The sequence below is a fragment of the Girardinichthys multiradiatus genome, chromosome 1, assembly GCF_021462225.1.
Source record: "Girardinichthys multiradiatus isolate DD_20200921_A chromosome 1, DD_fGirMul_XY1, whole genome shotgun sequence".
NCBI lineage: Eukaryota > Metazoa > Chordata > Actinopteri > Cyprinodontiformes > Goodeidae > Girardinichthys > Girardinichthys multiradiatus.
In genome coordinates this window covers 44639195-44654190 of record NC_061794.1, presented here as the reverse complement: position 1 = coordinate 44654190, position 14996 = coordinate 44639195, and the positions used below count along the sequence as shown (strand labels likewise).

The 14996-nt window shown below is 40.8% G+C and overlaps 1 protein-coding gene across 3 annotated transcripts; it reads right to left on the bottom strand.

Moving 5' to 3' along the window:
• Positions 1 to 808: 808 nt before the first annotated feature.
• Positions 809 to 12968, bottom strand: tcea2 (transcription elongation factor A (SII), 2). Of its 3 annotated transcripts, none has more exons than XR_007037725.1 (11): positions 12712 to 12968; positions 8680 to 8742; positions 7796 to 7901; positions 7588 to 7681; positions 6431 to 6576; positions 5985 to 6041; positions 4674 to 4828; positions 2917 to 3063; positions 2751 to 2822; positions 1548 to 1639; positions 809 to 1166 (listed from the first exon to the last, which is right to left on the bottom strand). XR_007037725.1 is itself a non-coding variant. In XM_047361778.1 (10 exons), exons 1-10 carry the CDS (start codon positions 12829 to 12831, stop codon positions 1158 to 1160), a joined length of 969 nt encoding a protein of 322 aa, XP_047217734.1. In that variant the 5' UTR covers positions 12832 to 12843; the 3' UTR covers positions 809 to 1157. The 3 variants fall into 3 exon arrangements, 1 of the variants encoding a protein (XP_047217734.1); XR_007037727.1 differs by having other exon boundaries at positions 6431 to 6573; positions 12712 to 12843; XM_047361778.1 differs by lacking the exon at positions 1548 to 1639 and having other exon boundaries at positions 12712 to 12843.
• Positions 12969 to 14996: the final 2028 nt, after the last annotated feature.

The following is a 14996-nucleotide window of genomic DNA, read 5'->3' as shown; positions in this document are numbered from 1 at the left end:
TTAAGCAAGTTTTTTCAGCAGATTTTTTTTTTTTTTAGGAATTAAATGAATCGGTACAGGTGAAAAAAATCCTACAATCCCACGATTTTAAAAAGAAAAATTAATTTAACGTTTTTTTAAATGTATTTATTTTAACATCTTTAAGTTGATCAGAGGGTCCAAAAACTATTTACTTAGCTATCCATGACATCCTGTTTCCCTGAGGTATTCAGTAAATATGACATTACCCAAAATGGGAAAGATAAGAGAACGTGCCATTTGGGTGTTAACCTCCATAAACCAGGAAACAGGAGAAAAAACAAAAGAAAAAAGAACAACTGACCTTTTCAGTCTAAAAACACAAACATAATGATGTGGCATCTGCTAAACTAATGAAACCTCAGCCATGGCTGTTTTGCTTTGATCAGATGAGACAAACACCCCAGGTGAGTCTAGCTTCAAATAAAATGTGAACATGTGGAGTAAAGTGGAGGGTCTGTGATGCTCTGGGACCGTTTCCCTTCTAAAGGCTCTTGGTACTGTGTTAGAGTGCATTGTATCATTAACTCTGAAATATCAGAACATTTTTAATCAAAATCTGGTGGCCTCTGCCAGACAACTGAAAATGGGTCACAAGTTAGACCTCAGCATCATAATGATACAAAATATTTGGCCAAGCCAACACATAGGTGGTTCATCAGATACAAAATCAACTTCCTCTTGTGGCCATCTCAGTCCTCAGACCTAAATCCTATAGAAACCTGTGAAGAGAAGAACCATAAGGGCCTACAAATCAGCAAATAAATAAATAAAGAAAACAAGTCACTTATTTGATGTCAACCCAAGAGCAGCTTTAATATAAGTGTAAGAAGAAACATGGCAAAGAAAAGCTCATCCATCACTTTCACAAGGCCCAAATGTAACAGAAATGTTACTTAAATCAACATCCCAGTGCTCCATACAAAACCAATTAAATCAAATAACAAGAACTTTTCAATATTTTCATCTTGGTATATTACAACTGTTAGTCGAATATTTATAAAAATAACATAAAATAAAAAATACAGTTTTTCAAATTCAATGATTTACTCACTCCGTTTCTTTAATTAATGAGATAGATATATATATATATATATATATGTGTGTGTGTTTGTATACACACAAATACACACGTGTCTTCAACAGAACTGTGAAAAGAAAGAGAAAACAGAGTCATTAAATCTCAGTTCAGGATTTTCTTCCTTATGTGATAAAAACAAAGTAAGCAGTTAACGGTCTGCTAACTGCTGCTAACGGTCTCTTTCACTGATATCTGTTTTTTTGCTGCATTTAACGAGGCTATCCCAACCAGCAGATCATCCCAGCTCTGGTTTCCATCACTTTGATGCATTAATTTAGGAAAATACAATGAATTTCTAAGACGTAGCAAATGACCCCAAATAAGGCTGCATGATATACAGCGAATATACCATCATCGCAATATCAGTGTGCGCAATATTCATATCGCAAAGGACCTTATTGGAGTGCAATAATTATTGACCAATATATTCCAAGTGTTATGAACTTACATTTTTCATGCTAATGTAATATTTTGGCCAGTTGGGCAGAGTCTCACGGCAGCAGATGATCACACCGGACACTAATGACTTCGCCCAAAATGCTAATGGTCATAGAGGGATGGAAGCACACGAGAGAGAGAGGAAAGACAAAATAGGCAGATTTCGCACCTGATTTAGTCATCGTAATATTTACCTTCGCATTTAATGCCATCGCAAGATTTTCTAATTTCGGTGGTTCTACAAAGTACCAACTGGTTGAACATAAAAGCACATCACAAATTTACAGAAAACATTTCTTTCCACTTCACATTATGTGTTTCTTTGTGTTGGTCGATCAAAAATCCCAGTAAAATACACTGTTTTTGGTTGCAACATAAGAAAATGTGAAAAAATAGAATACTTTTACCAGGCCATCTTTCTAATATGGATTAATACATAACATTCCTCATTTCATACAAGCTTTAAGAGGGATTATTGTGTTTTATTACCACAATGTTTCTGAATATGTTTTATGTATTGGGAAAATGTTAGGCACTGTTGACTTTCAGAACATTCAAAAGTAACTAAAATAACCTGCGAATTAGGAGAGATAGAATTTACACTGATTGAAGCAGTTTTAAGCATGTATTTAAATATATACCACAATTGTTAAAGGTCTGCTTTTTGATACACGCTACAAAATAGAGCATCAGGGAGTGAAATTAGTCGCCACACTTTGACGCAGAGTGAGCAGCTAAATAAGGGAGGGATGAAGGACTGGAAAATACTATGGGGGAAGTAAGGAGGGACTAATATAGAGGGGAAAGGTGGAGAGACTGAAGGGGGACAGTGAAAAGGAAAGTGAAGAGGTCTGAGATGTAAGGGTGAGGGGAGAAGAAGGACATGAGTTGATGAAACTGAAGAAGATGGAGGAAGGAGGGGCGAGGGGGGGACACAATGGAAAAAGTCTGGGGAAAAAACCAACAGAGGGCATGAAGAGAAAGATGAAAGAGAGAATCGTGAGGGTGAATGAAGAGGAAGTGCATACAGGAGGAAATGTGAGCCTAGTCTCTGCTGCCACCTTCTGGTAGAACTTTAAACAAGTCGCTTTCAGAACGTTTTAACAGAACAACCCACGAGCTGTTCAACGTTTTTACCATAATTAAAAAACATAAAAAACCAACTAACTCTGATTACACACATACTCTTACATTACTGATAGGATTTCCTCACCTTCCATCGGTTGCCGCAGCCGTTACACAGAACAAAGGTCGTCATGGGTTCATCGGCGCTGCGGGTCTGCACCTGGGAGACACACAAAATGGACCAAGCTTAACAGAACAAATCTCAAAGCCCAAGAAAACAGCTTCGAATTCCTATGAGGTGATCTTTTCTGTACCTGTGTGTACGTGCAGTTCTTGCCGTGACACTTGTTGCAGATGAACATATCTGTCTCGGTTCCTCCGACCTTTGACAGCTGATGTTCTCTGATGGACTCTTTAGTCAAAGCCTCTCTGATCTGCTTCAGCTCTGCACTCGCCATTTCCTAGAACAGCAAAGAAACAAACCAACACTTCAAATCCTCCACGATCAGCTGGACAGAATCCTCAACTCAAAGGATTACCAGCTTAAACTTGGCCAAGGGATTTTCTAGATTTTACACAAGTTTACAGTAGACAACAGACCTTCCAGTTATCCAGTAGTTTCACAATTGTGTAGTTTAATGAATAATCTCTTCCTGCTTGTTGCTCTCAATGCAGAAACTAACTGTACCTTTCATTTTAATCAAAATCACATCAGCTTGCAGTTAATGTCAGTTAATGTCGAGCTACTGTTGTGAGCTAAATCCATTTCGCTGTAAAAAGATACCTACTTTCTCTCTGGTTTGATAAGATGTCAAACTATTTTGATGGTTTTGGCATTTTTCTGTAACTTTATCCTTTTCATCTTCAGTCTCATTGACGTATAAAAGAACCACTCGTACTCGTACTCGTCGTCTTCCGCTTTATCCGGGACCGGGTCGCGGGGGCAGCAGACTCAGCAGAGACGCCCAGACGTCCCTCTCCCAAGACACCTCCTCCAGTTCCTCCAGGGGGAGCCCAAGGCGTTCCCAGGCCAGCCGAGAGACATAATCCCTCCATCGTGTCCTGGGCCTCCTCCCGGTGGGACGTGCCTGGAACACCTCCAAAGGAAGGCATCCAGGAGGCATCTGGTTTAGATGCCCGAGCCACATCAACTGGCTCCTCTCGATGTGGAGGAGCAGCGGCTCTACTCCGAGCTCCTCCCAGATGGCCGAGCTCCTCACCCTATCTCTAAGGGAGAGCCCGGCCACCCTACAGAGGAAGCTCATTTCAGCCGCTTGTATCCGTGATCTCGTTCTTTCGGTCATGACCCAAAGTTCATGGCCATAGGTGAGGGTAGGAACGTAGACCGACCAGTAAATCGAGAGCTTTGCTTTTCGGCTCAGCTCTCTCTTCACCACAACGGACCGGCACAGCGCCCCCATTACTGTGGCAGCCGCACCGATCCGTCTGTCGATCTCCCGCTCCATTCTTCCCTCACTCGTGAACAAGACCCCGAGATACTTAAACTCCTCCACTTGAGGCAGGAACTCCCCTCCAACCTGAAGAGGACAAGCCACCCTTTTCCGGTCCAGAACCATGGCCTTGGACTTGGAGGAGCCGATCTTCATCCCAGCCGCTTCACACTTGGCTGCGAACCGCCCCAGTGCATGCTGTAGGTCTTGGCTAGAGGGGGCCAGCAGGACCACGTCATCTGCAAAAAGAAGAGACGAAATCCTCTGGTCCCCAAACCAGACCCCCTCCGGCCCTTGGCTGCACCTAGAAATCCTGTCCATAAAAGTTATGAACAGGACCACTGAGAGGTAAAACAAATCCATGTGAAAATGCTCCTTTTCTTTAAATTAGAAAGTTTTTAAGTCTATGAAAAGCATTATGAATGTGATATATTTGTTTTGAGATCTTGGGATTTTTTGATCTCAATCCAATTCCACTGCTTCCCATCTCACTCTGAGCAGTCAAAGCTAACGGCAGAAAGAAAAGCTTCGCCTGCCGATGTGCAAAACTCAAACTCTGACACAAACCTTAACACCAACATGACTCAGAGAACATGAGACTGAATGTGTGGCGGACTGACCTCAGCAGTCATGGACGCAATGCGTTCAGGTGAGATGTTCCCACACAGGACGTTGCGTCTCAGCTCCGGGTTCTTTTGGTCTTTCAGGTTGGAAATACGGCTTCGCAGACGGGTTTTATACTTCATATCTGTCGACTTGAATTCCTGAAATATTCGTGAGCACGATGAACTGTCAAGGGTCAAACATATCTACAACGAGAATATTTCATTTGTAAAATGAGGATGGGAGGAAAGTTGCTTTCTGAATGCAATCTGGGCCATTATAAAATATGCTTTATTCGCCACTTTGTTTGCAGTGAAGACATTTTATCTTAATATATAGGAAGGGAAAATAAAAAAGGTTTTTTATAAATATGTATATAAATTGTTTTTATACTACAAAGATGGACATGGTTGTATTAGTGCAAATATGCATGGTATCGATCTTAATCATAGAGACTGGGGGAAGAAACTATCTCTGTAGCGCCACCTGAAGGTAAAAGTCTAAACAGTTTGTGTCCAGGATGTGTGGGATCTGTAAAGATGTCAGCAGCCATGTTTCTGACCCTTGACCTGTACAAGTCCTGATTGGAGGGAAGGTCACACCTGATGATCCTCTCTGCAGACTTGATTGCTGGTTTTTATATGAATCCAGTACTGGAGAATCACTGCGAAAAGCAGCAATTAGAGAAAGGGGTTTCCAGAGCAAGAATCAATCCACTCATGAACCCACCACCACACATGCGCCCAGGTGGATGTTCTAGCCATATCAGCTCCATGCAACCTGAACAGTTCACCCACCACTGGACTTTACATTCTGGGTTTAAATGGAATCATTACTTAATCAGCTTTTACACCAGTCCTGTTGTCTAGTTCTGGTTTAAGAATGGATTGCTTTTAAAAGGAAACATTAAAGAGACTAAAAATCTAAAGATTCATGGTATTACATGGCCTAGTCCAGATTTCAAACTAAATTGCATGGTGTGGTACTTTTTAATCATATCTTCGGTCATAGTTATAAGGTTCAGCTCAGTCAGAATTAATAATACTTTGAGTCTGCACTGTACGAGGTCACTTGGTGCTATGGGATAGATTTATATAAATGCTGTTTAATTAGAAAATAACTTGTTATACAAGGGAAACCTCAAACTTTTGGTTCTATAAGATGTGATTTTCCCACTGGAGATGAGAGTGTGTCTGAAACTGTGTGATAAAAACTGATTAATGTAAAGATTTTTCACCCAAGATAAACAGGCTGATAACCACAGCCCTCACAGAGTTGCTAGACTCCAGTTTATTCATCTGAACAGTGACGTTCTCCAAAAAGGATATGTTCCTCAATTTGTGCTGCCACGTGTTCACAGTCAACCCCAATAGCTTTGAAGTCATCTGAAACACAACATATTTTATCATTTCCCGGCAAATTCAGAGAAATGATGCAGTTAAATAATAAATAAATCATCATCGAGTTGATCTATCTACCTTTACAGCTGAAATCTAAAATGGTATCAGCAGCAAATGCCAGAAAGTACATAAGGAAATAACTATGTGAGTAACTTAGTAAGCAAAATAACGCAATAAGTAGGCGAGCAACTTTATAAGCAAATAAGTAAGTTAGATAGACAAATAAGTGAGTAAGCAAGTACCTAAACAATTAAGTAACTAAAGTTAACAAAAAACAACAAATAGAGCAAGTTAGCATTTAACCAATTAACAATTTAAGTAAGCAAGCATGTAAAGCCAACAAGTAACTAAGGATTAAAGTTAGGGGTTCTCACCGCCAGTCTGCAAAGCAGCCACCAGCAGCTCTCGACTCTTGGTCCGCACGTTGTCCGTAGTGACGGGAGTGGGGGGGAAAGAGGTGAACCGATGGGGGACAGTGGGAGTAGTTGGAGTGGTTGGGGTCTCCACAGACTTCATACTGCTATGGAGGTAAGATGATGAAGAGAGAAACATGGCTGCATTAAAAAGGAAAAACCCTTTAGAGCCACTGCTATTAGAATGGACAGCCAACAATAAAATATCATTTTTAGGTTCATTTCATCACCACAGATGAGTGACACTGAAAACCAGTAAGAGTAACCCGGGATTAGTAAAGATTCTGTCCCAGAAATGAAACATGCTTCACATTTCAGAGACATGCGGTGATTACAGTAATCAGTGGACCAGGTGACAACAGGTGTGGGGCCATGGTAGGCGTCCCCGCACTGACATAATCACATGCGCTCCCGACCAAGGAGAAACAAATTCTGCAGGGAATTCCTACCTTGGCACAACACCTGTACACCAGAACTGAGTTGGGTGTGAGCAGAGATGAGACAGGAGCATTACACAGAACTCTGATTTTATGGACTTGTTTCATACAGTTCTTTCAATGATTTTTTTCCCCCCTATGTTTTATCAAGTATTGTTTAGCTGTATTATATATTTGGTAAGAGATGTCATCCTGTGATATTTTTGTCATTGGTCATAATTTTTTGGAGATCCTCTCAGCTTTCTGAGCCTGGGTGGATACTCCATAGCACATTGAGCCATGATATGTTAAGTGTGACGCCCTTGAAACACGTTTAATTTACAATTTCTTTTTCTGTTTCCTTATTTATCTAGAGATGTTTAAAGTTTAAATTTCAGCTCAGTGAAGCACTTTAAGCACCAGCACTTTTTCAATAAGTTCTTGTAAAATTGTGCTTCAAATGAAGACTTTTATGTTGACCTGATTGTTAGTTGATCATTTATAAATCAATATATCTATATGAACAGCCACTTAAAAAAAAAAAAAAAAAAAAAAGTGAACCTGTGAAACTGAGGTGTAAAATGTGATTTAAGTGCATCTACCTTTAGTGCTGGTGCGCCTAAGAAAGACGCACCAGTGCAACCAGAACAGAAAATTAGTCTAGAGAAGTAAAGAAGGTAGAGTCATCGCTGGGTCAGAGACCTTTTCTCAGTGGCGCCAGAGTCCTTGGAGGTAGAAGATGACCTCACAGGAGAGCCTTCCTTCTTCTTCCCATCAGACTTCCCTTCTGCACCATCTGGGTGAAGAAATGATTTATTCAACAGGAACTGGGAGGGAAGACTAACCAGGGATCACCTTTCATGTGTGTATTTGTTACTGCCAACTACTCCACAGAGAGACGGACACTCACCCAGGAGTTTCTTCCAGGACTTTATGAGAGTTTTGGCCAGAGTCTGAACTTCCTCATCCGAACTCTGTTTCCTCACTGCGTTCACTGACATCCCAACTCTGGTTGACTACAATTCGCATGTTCAAGAGGGCCCAAAGAAAAGGGAAGAAAAACAAGGAAGCAGTTCACTTCTTTTATGATAAAAGACATCAGAAAATATGAGCTTTTTTTCTTACATTTCCCACCCAGACCTGGAAATACTTAAGTTTCTTGGAAATAAAAGGTTCCAACCTTCTGAAAAAGGTATAAAAAGTTGACATTTATTTTATTTGTATTAAGCTGTGCCATGATCAATATCAGCTATTGTTCATGAGATGTATGCTTGCAGAGCGCCACCTGCAGTATCAGAAGGGTCATATTAGAACACAGAAGGAACCAATCTTGACTAGATTTAGGGTACTGCCATTTTACTCTTAACTACCAACAAATCAGATCAATACTAAGAAATTCAAGTCATAAAAATAACTAAATGACACAGGTGTGTCAGATCAGGTAGACATGATGAGAACATTGACTGTCAGTCAGTGGCCTTAACTGTTGAATTGAGACTGAACCCCACAGTGAGACTAAATGAGCTGTCTGAAGCCTTCAGAAAGACGACTGTAGCAGCTCATTAGTTTTGGTGAAGGATTCCATGAGTTCTCAAGTAAAGCAGCAGTCCTATTTCAATGGAGCATCTGATATTAGTTGCTCCACTGCACGAAAAATTGTATACAAGTGGATAATGAATGCAAACCGGGCCAGGTATGGCTGTACAAGCAAGTACAGAACAGATTTTACTTTCATGGGAGGTGTGCCAAGAGGAAACCTTCGCTCTCAAAAAACAACATGAAGACCAAACTGACCTGCAGAGTCTCCAGAGACATCTTCATGTTCCTCAGTTCCCTCAGCAAATCGAGAGCGCCGTCCTTTAAGGAGAGCAAACTTTAGGTCAATATCTTACCCTCTAAATGTAAGAGCGAGCAACCCACATACATACAGGTCCTTCTCAAAATATTAGCATATTGTGATAAAGTTCATTATTTTCCATAATGTAATGATGAAAATTTAATATTCATATATTTTAGATTCATTGCACGCTAACTGAAATATTTCAGGTCTTTTATTGTCTTAATACGGATGATTTTGGCATACAGCTCATGAAAACCCAAAATTCCTATCTCACAAAATTAGCATATCATTAAAAGGGTCTCTAAACGAGCTATGAACCTAATCATCTGAATCAACGAGTTAACTCTAAACACCTGCAAAAGATTCCTGAGGCCTTTAAAACTCCCAGCCTGGTTCATCACTCAAAACCCCAATCATGGGTAAGACTGCCGACCTGACTGCTGTCCAGAAGGCCACTATTGACACCCTCAAGCAAGAGGGTAAGACACAGAAAGACATTTCTGAACGAATAGGCTGTTCCCAGAGTGCTGTATCAAGGCACCTCAGTGGGAAGTCTGTGGGAAGGAAAAAGTGTGGCAGAAAACGCTGCACAATGAGAAGAGGTGACCGGACCCTGAGGAAGATTGTGGAGAAGGGCCGATTCCAGACCTTGGGGGACCTGCGGAAGCAGTGGACTGAGTCTGGAGTAGAAACATCCAGAGCCACCGTGCACAGGCGTGTGCAGGAAATGGGCTACAGGTGCCGCATTCCCCAGACCTGGGCTACAGAGAAGCAGCACTGGACTGTTGCTCAGTGGTCCAAAGTACTTCTTTCGGATGAAAGCAAATTCTGCATGTCATTCAGAAATCAAGGTGCCAGAGTCTGGAGGAAGACTGGGGAGAAGGAAATGCCAAAATGCCAGAAGTCCAGTGTCAAGTACCCACAGTCAGTGATGGTCTGAGGTGCCGTGTCAGCTGCTGGTGTTGGTCCACTGTGTTTTATCAAGGGCAGGGTCAATGCAGCTAGCTATCAGGAGATTTTGGAGCACTTCATGCTTCCATCTGCTGAAAAGCTTTATGGAGATGAAGATTTCATTTTTCAGCACGACCTGGCACCTGCTCACAGTGCCAAAACCACTGGTAAATGGTTTACTGACCATGGTATCACTGTGCTCAATTGGCCTGCCAACTCTCCTGACCTGAACCCCATAGAGAATCTGTGGGATATTGTGAAGAGAACGTTGAGAGACTCAAGACCCAACACTCTGGATGAGCTAAAGGCCGCTATCGAAGCATCCTGGGCCTCCATAAGACCTCAGCAGTGCCACAGGCTGATTGCCTCCATGCCACGCCGCATTGAAGCAGTCATTTCTGCAAAAGGATTCCCAACCAAGTATTGAGTGCATAACTGTACATGATTATTTGAAGGTTGACGTTTTTTGTATTAAAAACACTTTTCTTTTATTGGTCGGATGAAATATGCTAATTTTGTGAGATAGGAATTTTGGGTTTTCATGAGCTGTATGCCAAAATCATCCGTATTAAGACAATAAAAGACCTGAAATATTTCAGTTAGTGTGCAATGAATCTAAAATATATGAATGTTAAATTTTCATCATTACATTATAGAAAATAATGAACTTTATCACAATATGCTAATTTTTTGAGAAGGACCTGTACATACATACAGACAGACATTTTTAATTTGTTTTATTTAGCAGTACTAAGGTTTTACAAGGTTTGATGTATCCACAAGTAGACATTTTTTCCCATGATTTCTTCCTGTTGTTGGGTAAGATAATTAAATAATCTGATCCCAGTTCAGTTTTTAAAGGGTTCAGAGGGAGCCCATAAGCATCCATGTGTTACAGCAGCAGCTGTGTGCCAGCTGTGTAAACCGCTCGTTAAAAATGGAAAAATAGCATCTTACTTTAGAGCCAGAAAAACGTAACCATCTTGAAAGTATACAACTTTTTGTCTTTTAAAGCACCAAATAATTTTTTATCAACTTTTTGGACACAAAATAAAATTGTTAGGCCACGCCCCCTCAAGCTGAAAAAGACAATAACATGATGCATTGCTGATGACTTCGTGTAGGCAACATCTAAAAAGGATGGAGTGAGCACTCTCATTTTCCCCAAAAGATTATCCAAGCAGGAATGCTGGGTGATTTGTGAAAGACAACAGGTTTTAGATTAGGGTTAGGAAACCCGGGTAGCGAGGCTGAGAGGCGAGGTTACAATGATGTTAGGAGATAATGTGGGTAACGATAAATTTAATCTATGATTAGATCTCACTAATTTATTTAATAAACTAAACTTAATTCAGAAAAATTTTGAATTTCTTTGCTTTTTAAAGTGAGCGACAAAATTGGTCAGAAGTGACTATTAGATCAATAAAAGCCTGATTGAAACTGATAGTTAACAGAGTTCAATGTAATTTATCAACAGCTAAATATTCAGCAGATCAAGACATTTTTTCTGATTTTCGCTTTCAACCTCTCACTGGCCTCAAGTCATATTTAACTCAGTATATCACTTTTTAAAATGTAGCTATTTTAAATCGTTTTAAATCTACATGATTTTGTTATCTTTTGAAATTCCATTTATTGTTCTTTCAGATAAAATCGTTTGATTTAACATACTATAACTCTTTTAAAAGGTTTGCTAATATATAAGACTTAAGAACAAATAATTGTATATATCTTTTCTAGCAGTAAGCCAAATAAAGATCTGTTCTTTTCAGTGAAAAAAAAATTGTTTTTATCAATATTGTTTCTATAATGTTTGGCTTATTTTTTAATTTGATTTTTAACCATTTCTGCATGTTGATTTTGTCACTGGGTTGATTTTGTCACAGTGCTACATGCACTGGACCTACAAACTGAAAATAATCCACTAAAAACAATTCAGACATTTCTTTCTTGTTAAATTTAAAATATAATAAATAATTGTGGAACTGATAAAGCAAAGATCTTCAGTGACGTTAAAACTGGATTTGTTTTGAAAGGTTTCTTGGTGTCTCTTTGTATTTTTGGGGGGGATAAGTGTTTGTAGGTAGTTAGGTTTGTGGATGTGGCGGTTTTTGCAGTACAGATGAAAGGTTAAAGTGTCATCGGATGTCCTACCCTCGGATCGGGAGCAGGGAGTAAACAGCCAGACCACTGAGGTAACTGCAGCATGTGCAGCTAGATTAGCATGTAAGAAAACACTTTCTTTTACAGCTATTTTGATGTTTTGTGCGCCATGTCTCTACTAAACGTCTCCGGATGTTAACAGACTGTACAAAATCAAAACCATGTTTACGACTCTTTTTTTTTTTTTCTCTGTGTCTGAGCCAAATGAGGGGGACACTGAATGCAGCTGCAGCTCAATGGTAGATTAATACTTTAACATTCACCACATGTGTAGCATTAGCTTTAAGCAGCTGCAGGGCCAAACAGGATGTTGAGAGAAAAATTAAAGGGGGACTCATATTACCTCATGTGACCCTAAACCTGACACATGAAATCAAAAAGAAAGTTGTCATTCCTTATTTCACATGTTCAAATAAAACATTCATTTGATCATTTATTTAATTAGGAACAGCTTGTAGTTTTAGTTTAATTATAGTGCTGTTTATTTTTTTTTAAAGCGTTGTTATCAATGCTAGAATACAAGAAGCACACACAAGTTGATTTATTAATTTAGGGTGAAGAAAATTAAAGTATAAACCAAGTGAACTGAAGACGTAACTAATTCCAGGTGCGTCTGTTTATTTAAATGATAACTTTCTGACCAATGGCTGTTGAGATTCCGAGCTAACAAACCAGTTTAAAACAAGCTGAAACTTAGCGTGTTTTCCCAGCAACACAAACACTGAAATCATCTCTTACAGACCAGGAACAAACCGTGTTTAAACCCGCTGTCCCTGTTTCCAGAATCTTCCCTCCCTCTCCAGTTAAAGGTAGAGTCATCACCTGATGGTTGCTCTCATTCCGCGGATGCAGCAACTGCTTTGTGATCTCACCGTGTTTTTCTTGTGCACCATTTTATCCAGCTTTTTAGCGATGCGCTCCACCTCCTGGGTTTTGGCCATTTCTGCGGACTCTTCCTCGTCAGTCGAGCTGCTCTGCTGCGGTGGAAACATCCATTTAAGAAGGGGGAAAATCCCTCTCTCACTCCGTTTTTCTGTCCTTTCCACGGAGTCTGCGGATTTCTCTCCCAGCTGCTGTCCCTCTCTCGTTTGTTGTGGTGTGACACCGGGGGACGATGGGAGATGGAGTTTGTTTAGGTAGACCAAAACTCAACTGCTCCAGCTCAAAGTCTTGCCTTTCTTCTAAGTGTGAGCTCAGATATTTACTTAAAGGAACTAAAAACGTCTAAAAAGAATGACAAATATGATCTGATTGGAAAGTTTCTTCCTAGTAAAGAAGCAAACGTATTTAAAAAATGTGTTATTTTTTTAATTAAAATATGTGGAAGCAAAACTCATCTGAATTAAACAATTTGTTTCAAATACCTTTATTCGACTCAGAAACAGGGGCTGTAGGTAGCACTGTATCCTTGCAGCAAGAAGGTTCTGGATTGGACTCCCGGCAGCAGGGCCGAGCTCAATTTGTGGCAGTGGCAGGCAGAATTGGCAGTTCCGGTGGCAGCCTGCCGCAGGGTGGCAGGGGATTCCGCGATGATGCCAGAAGGTGCCACACCGGCCGTAAAAGCTTGCCACGACGGTTGCCGCTGTTTTTGTGGAAGCTATTGCTGATAATCGGTAAATGGGTTGTCATTACAGTTAATAGTGTCTGTGGAGCTGCCACCGGAAGTGATGCCAATGCTGATTATCGGCAAACGGGATGTCATTGTTGTTATAGCCTGTTACCTTTAAATAATGATGTCATTATTGATTATTATTTAACAAACAGCTTTAAACCCATAACATAAGGTGATTGTATTTACTTGAGATGGAAAATAAATAGCACTATGTGTATGTGTGACGTGTTGAAAGGATGATGAAGATTTATTGCACAAACAGCAGGTTTATTATAGAGCACGAGCGGTTATTCTGAATTGTCACTCACAGAAAATTATAAATAAATGCTTAAAAACACGCTGGATGTCCCAGGCCATAAAGCTGCCACGAGGGTGCCAGAGGATGCCACGGCGTGCCAGGGGATGCCAGAGTGTGCCAGAGGGCACCAGGGGAAAAAAAGAGGACAAATTGTTGGTGCACGTCTTGCTGGCGCATCTGAGACCAAGACAGCAAGTCTTTGTGATGTATCAAGAGCCACGGTATCCAGGGTAATGTCAGCATACCACCAAGAAGGACAAACCACATCCAACAGGATTAACTGTGGACGCAAAAGGAAGCTGTCTGAAAGGGATGTTCGGGTGCTAACCCGGATTGTATCCAAAAAACATAAAACCACGGCTGCCCAAATCACGGCAGAATTAAATGTGCATCTCAACTCTCCTGTTTCCACCAGAACTGTCTGTCAGGAGCTCCACAGGGTCAATATACACGGCCGGGCTGCTATAGCCAAACCTTTGGTCACTCATGCCAATGCCAAGCGTCGGTTTCAATGGTGCAAGGAGCGCAAATCTTGGGCTGTGGACAATGTGAAACATGTGTTGTTCTCTGATAAGTCCACCTTTACTGTTTTCCCCACATCCAGGAGAGTTACGGTGTGGAGAAGCCCCAAAGAAGCGTACCACCCAGAAACTGTTCCATGCCCAGAGTGAAGCATGGGGGTGGATCAGTGATGGTTTGGGCTGCCATATCATGGCATTCCCTTGGCCCAATACTTGTGCTAGATGGGCGCGTCACTGCCAAGGACTACCGAACCATTCTTGAAGACCATGTGCATCCAATGGTTCAAACATTGTATCCTGAAGGCGGTGCCGTGTATCAGGATGACAATGCACCAATACACACAGCAAGACTGGTGAAAGATTGGTTTGATGAACATGAAAGTGAAGTTGAACATCTCCCATGGCCTGCACAGTCACCAGATCTAAATATTATTGAGCCACTTTGGGGTGTTTTGGAGGAGCCAGTCAGGAAACGTTTTCCTCCACCAGTATCACGTAGTGACCTGGCCACTATCCTGCACAAAGAATGGCATAAAATCCCTCTGACCACTGTGCAGGACTTGTATATGTCATTCCCAAGACGAATTGACGCTGTATTGGCCGCAAAAGGAGGCCCTACACCATACTAATAAATTATTGTGGTCTAAAACCAGGTGTTTCAGTTTCATTGTTTAACCCCTGTACTTCCAATATGTAAAATTATCAGGCAGCATAGAATACATTTTC

Bases quoted from the DNA above. Each gene is read 5' to 3' on its own strand.
- tcea2 (XM_047361778.1), bottom strand. From the start codon at position 12,831: ATGTTTCCACCGCAGCAGAGCAGCTCGACTGACGAGGAAGAGTCCGCA. The intron at 7,902-8,679 runs GTCAGTTTGGTC...TGCGAATTGTAG, and splicing joins TGTCTCTGGAGACTCTGCAG to TCAACCAGAGTTGGGATGTC. The intron at 3,064-4,673 runs GTCAGTCCGCCA...TTGCTGTTCTAG, and splicing joins TTGCGTCCATGACTGCTGAG to GAAATGGCGAGTGCAGAGCT.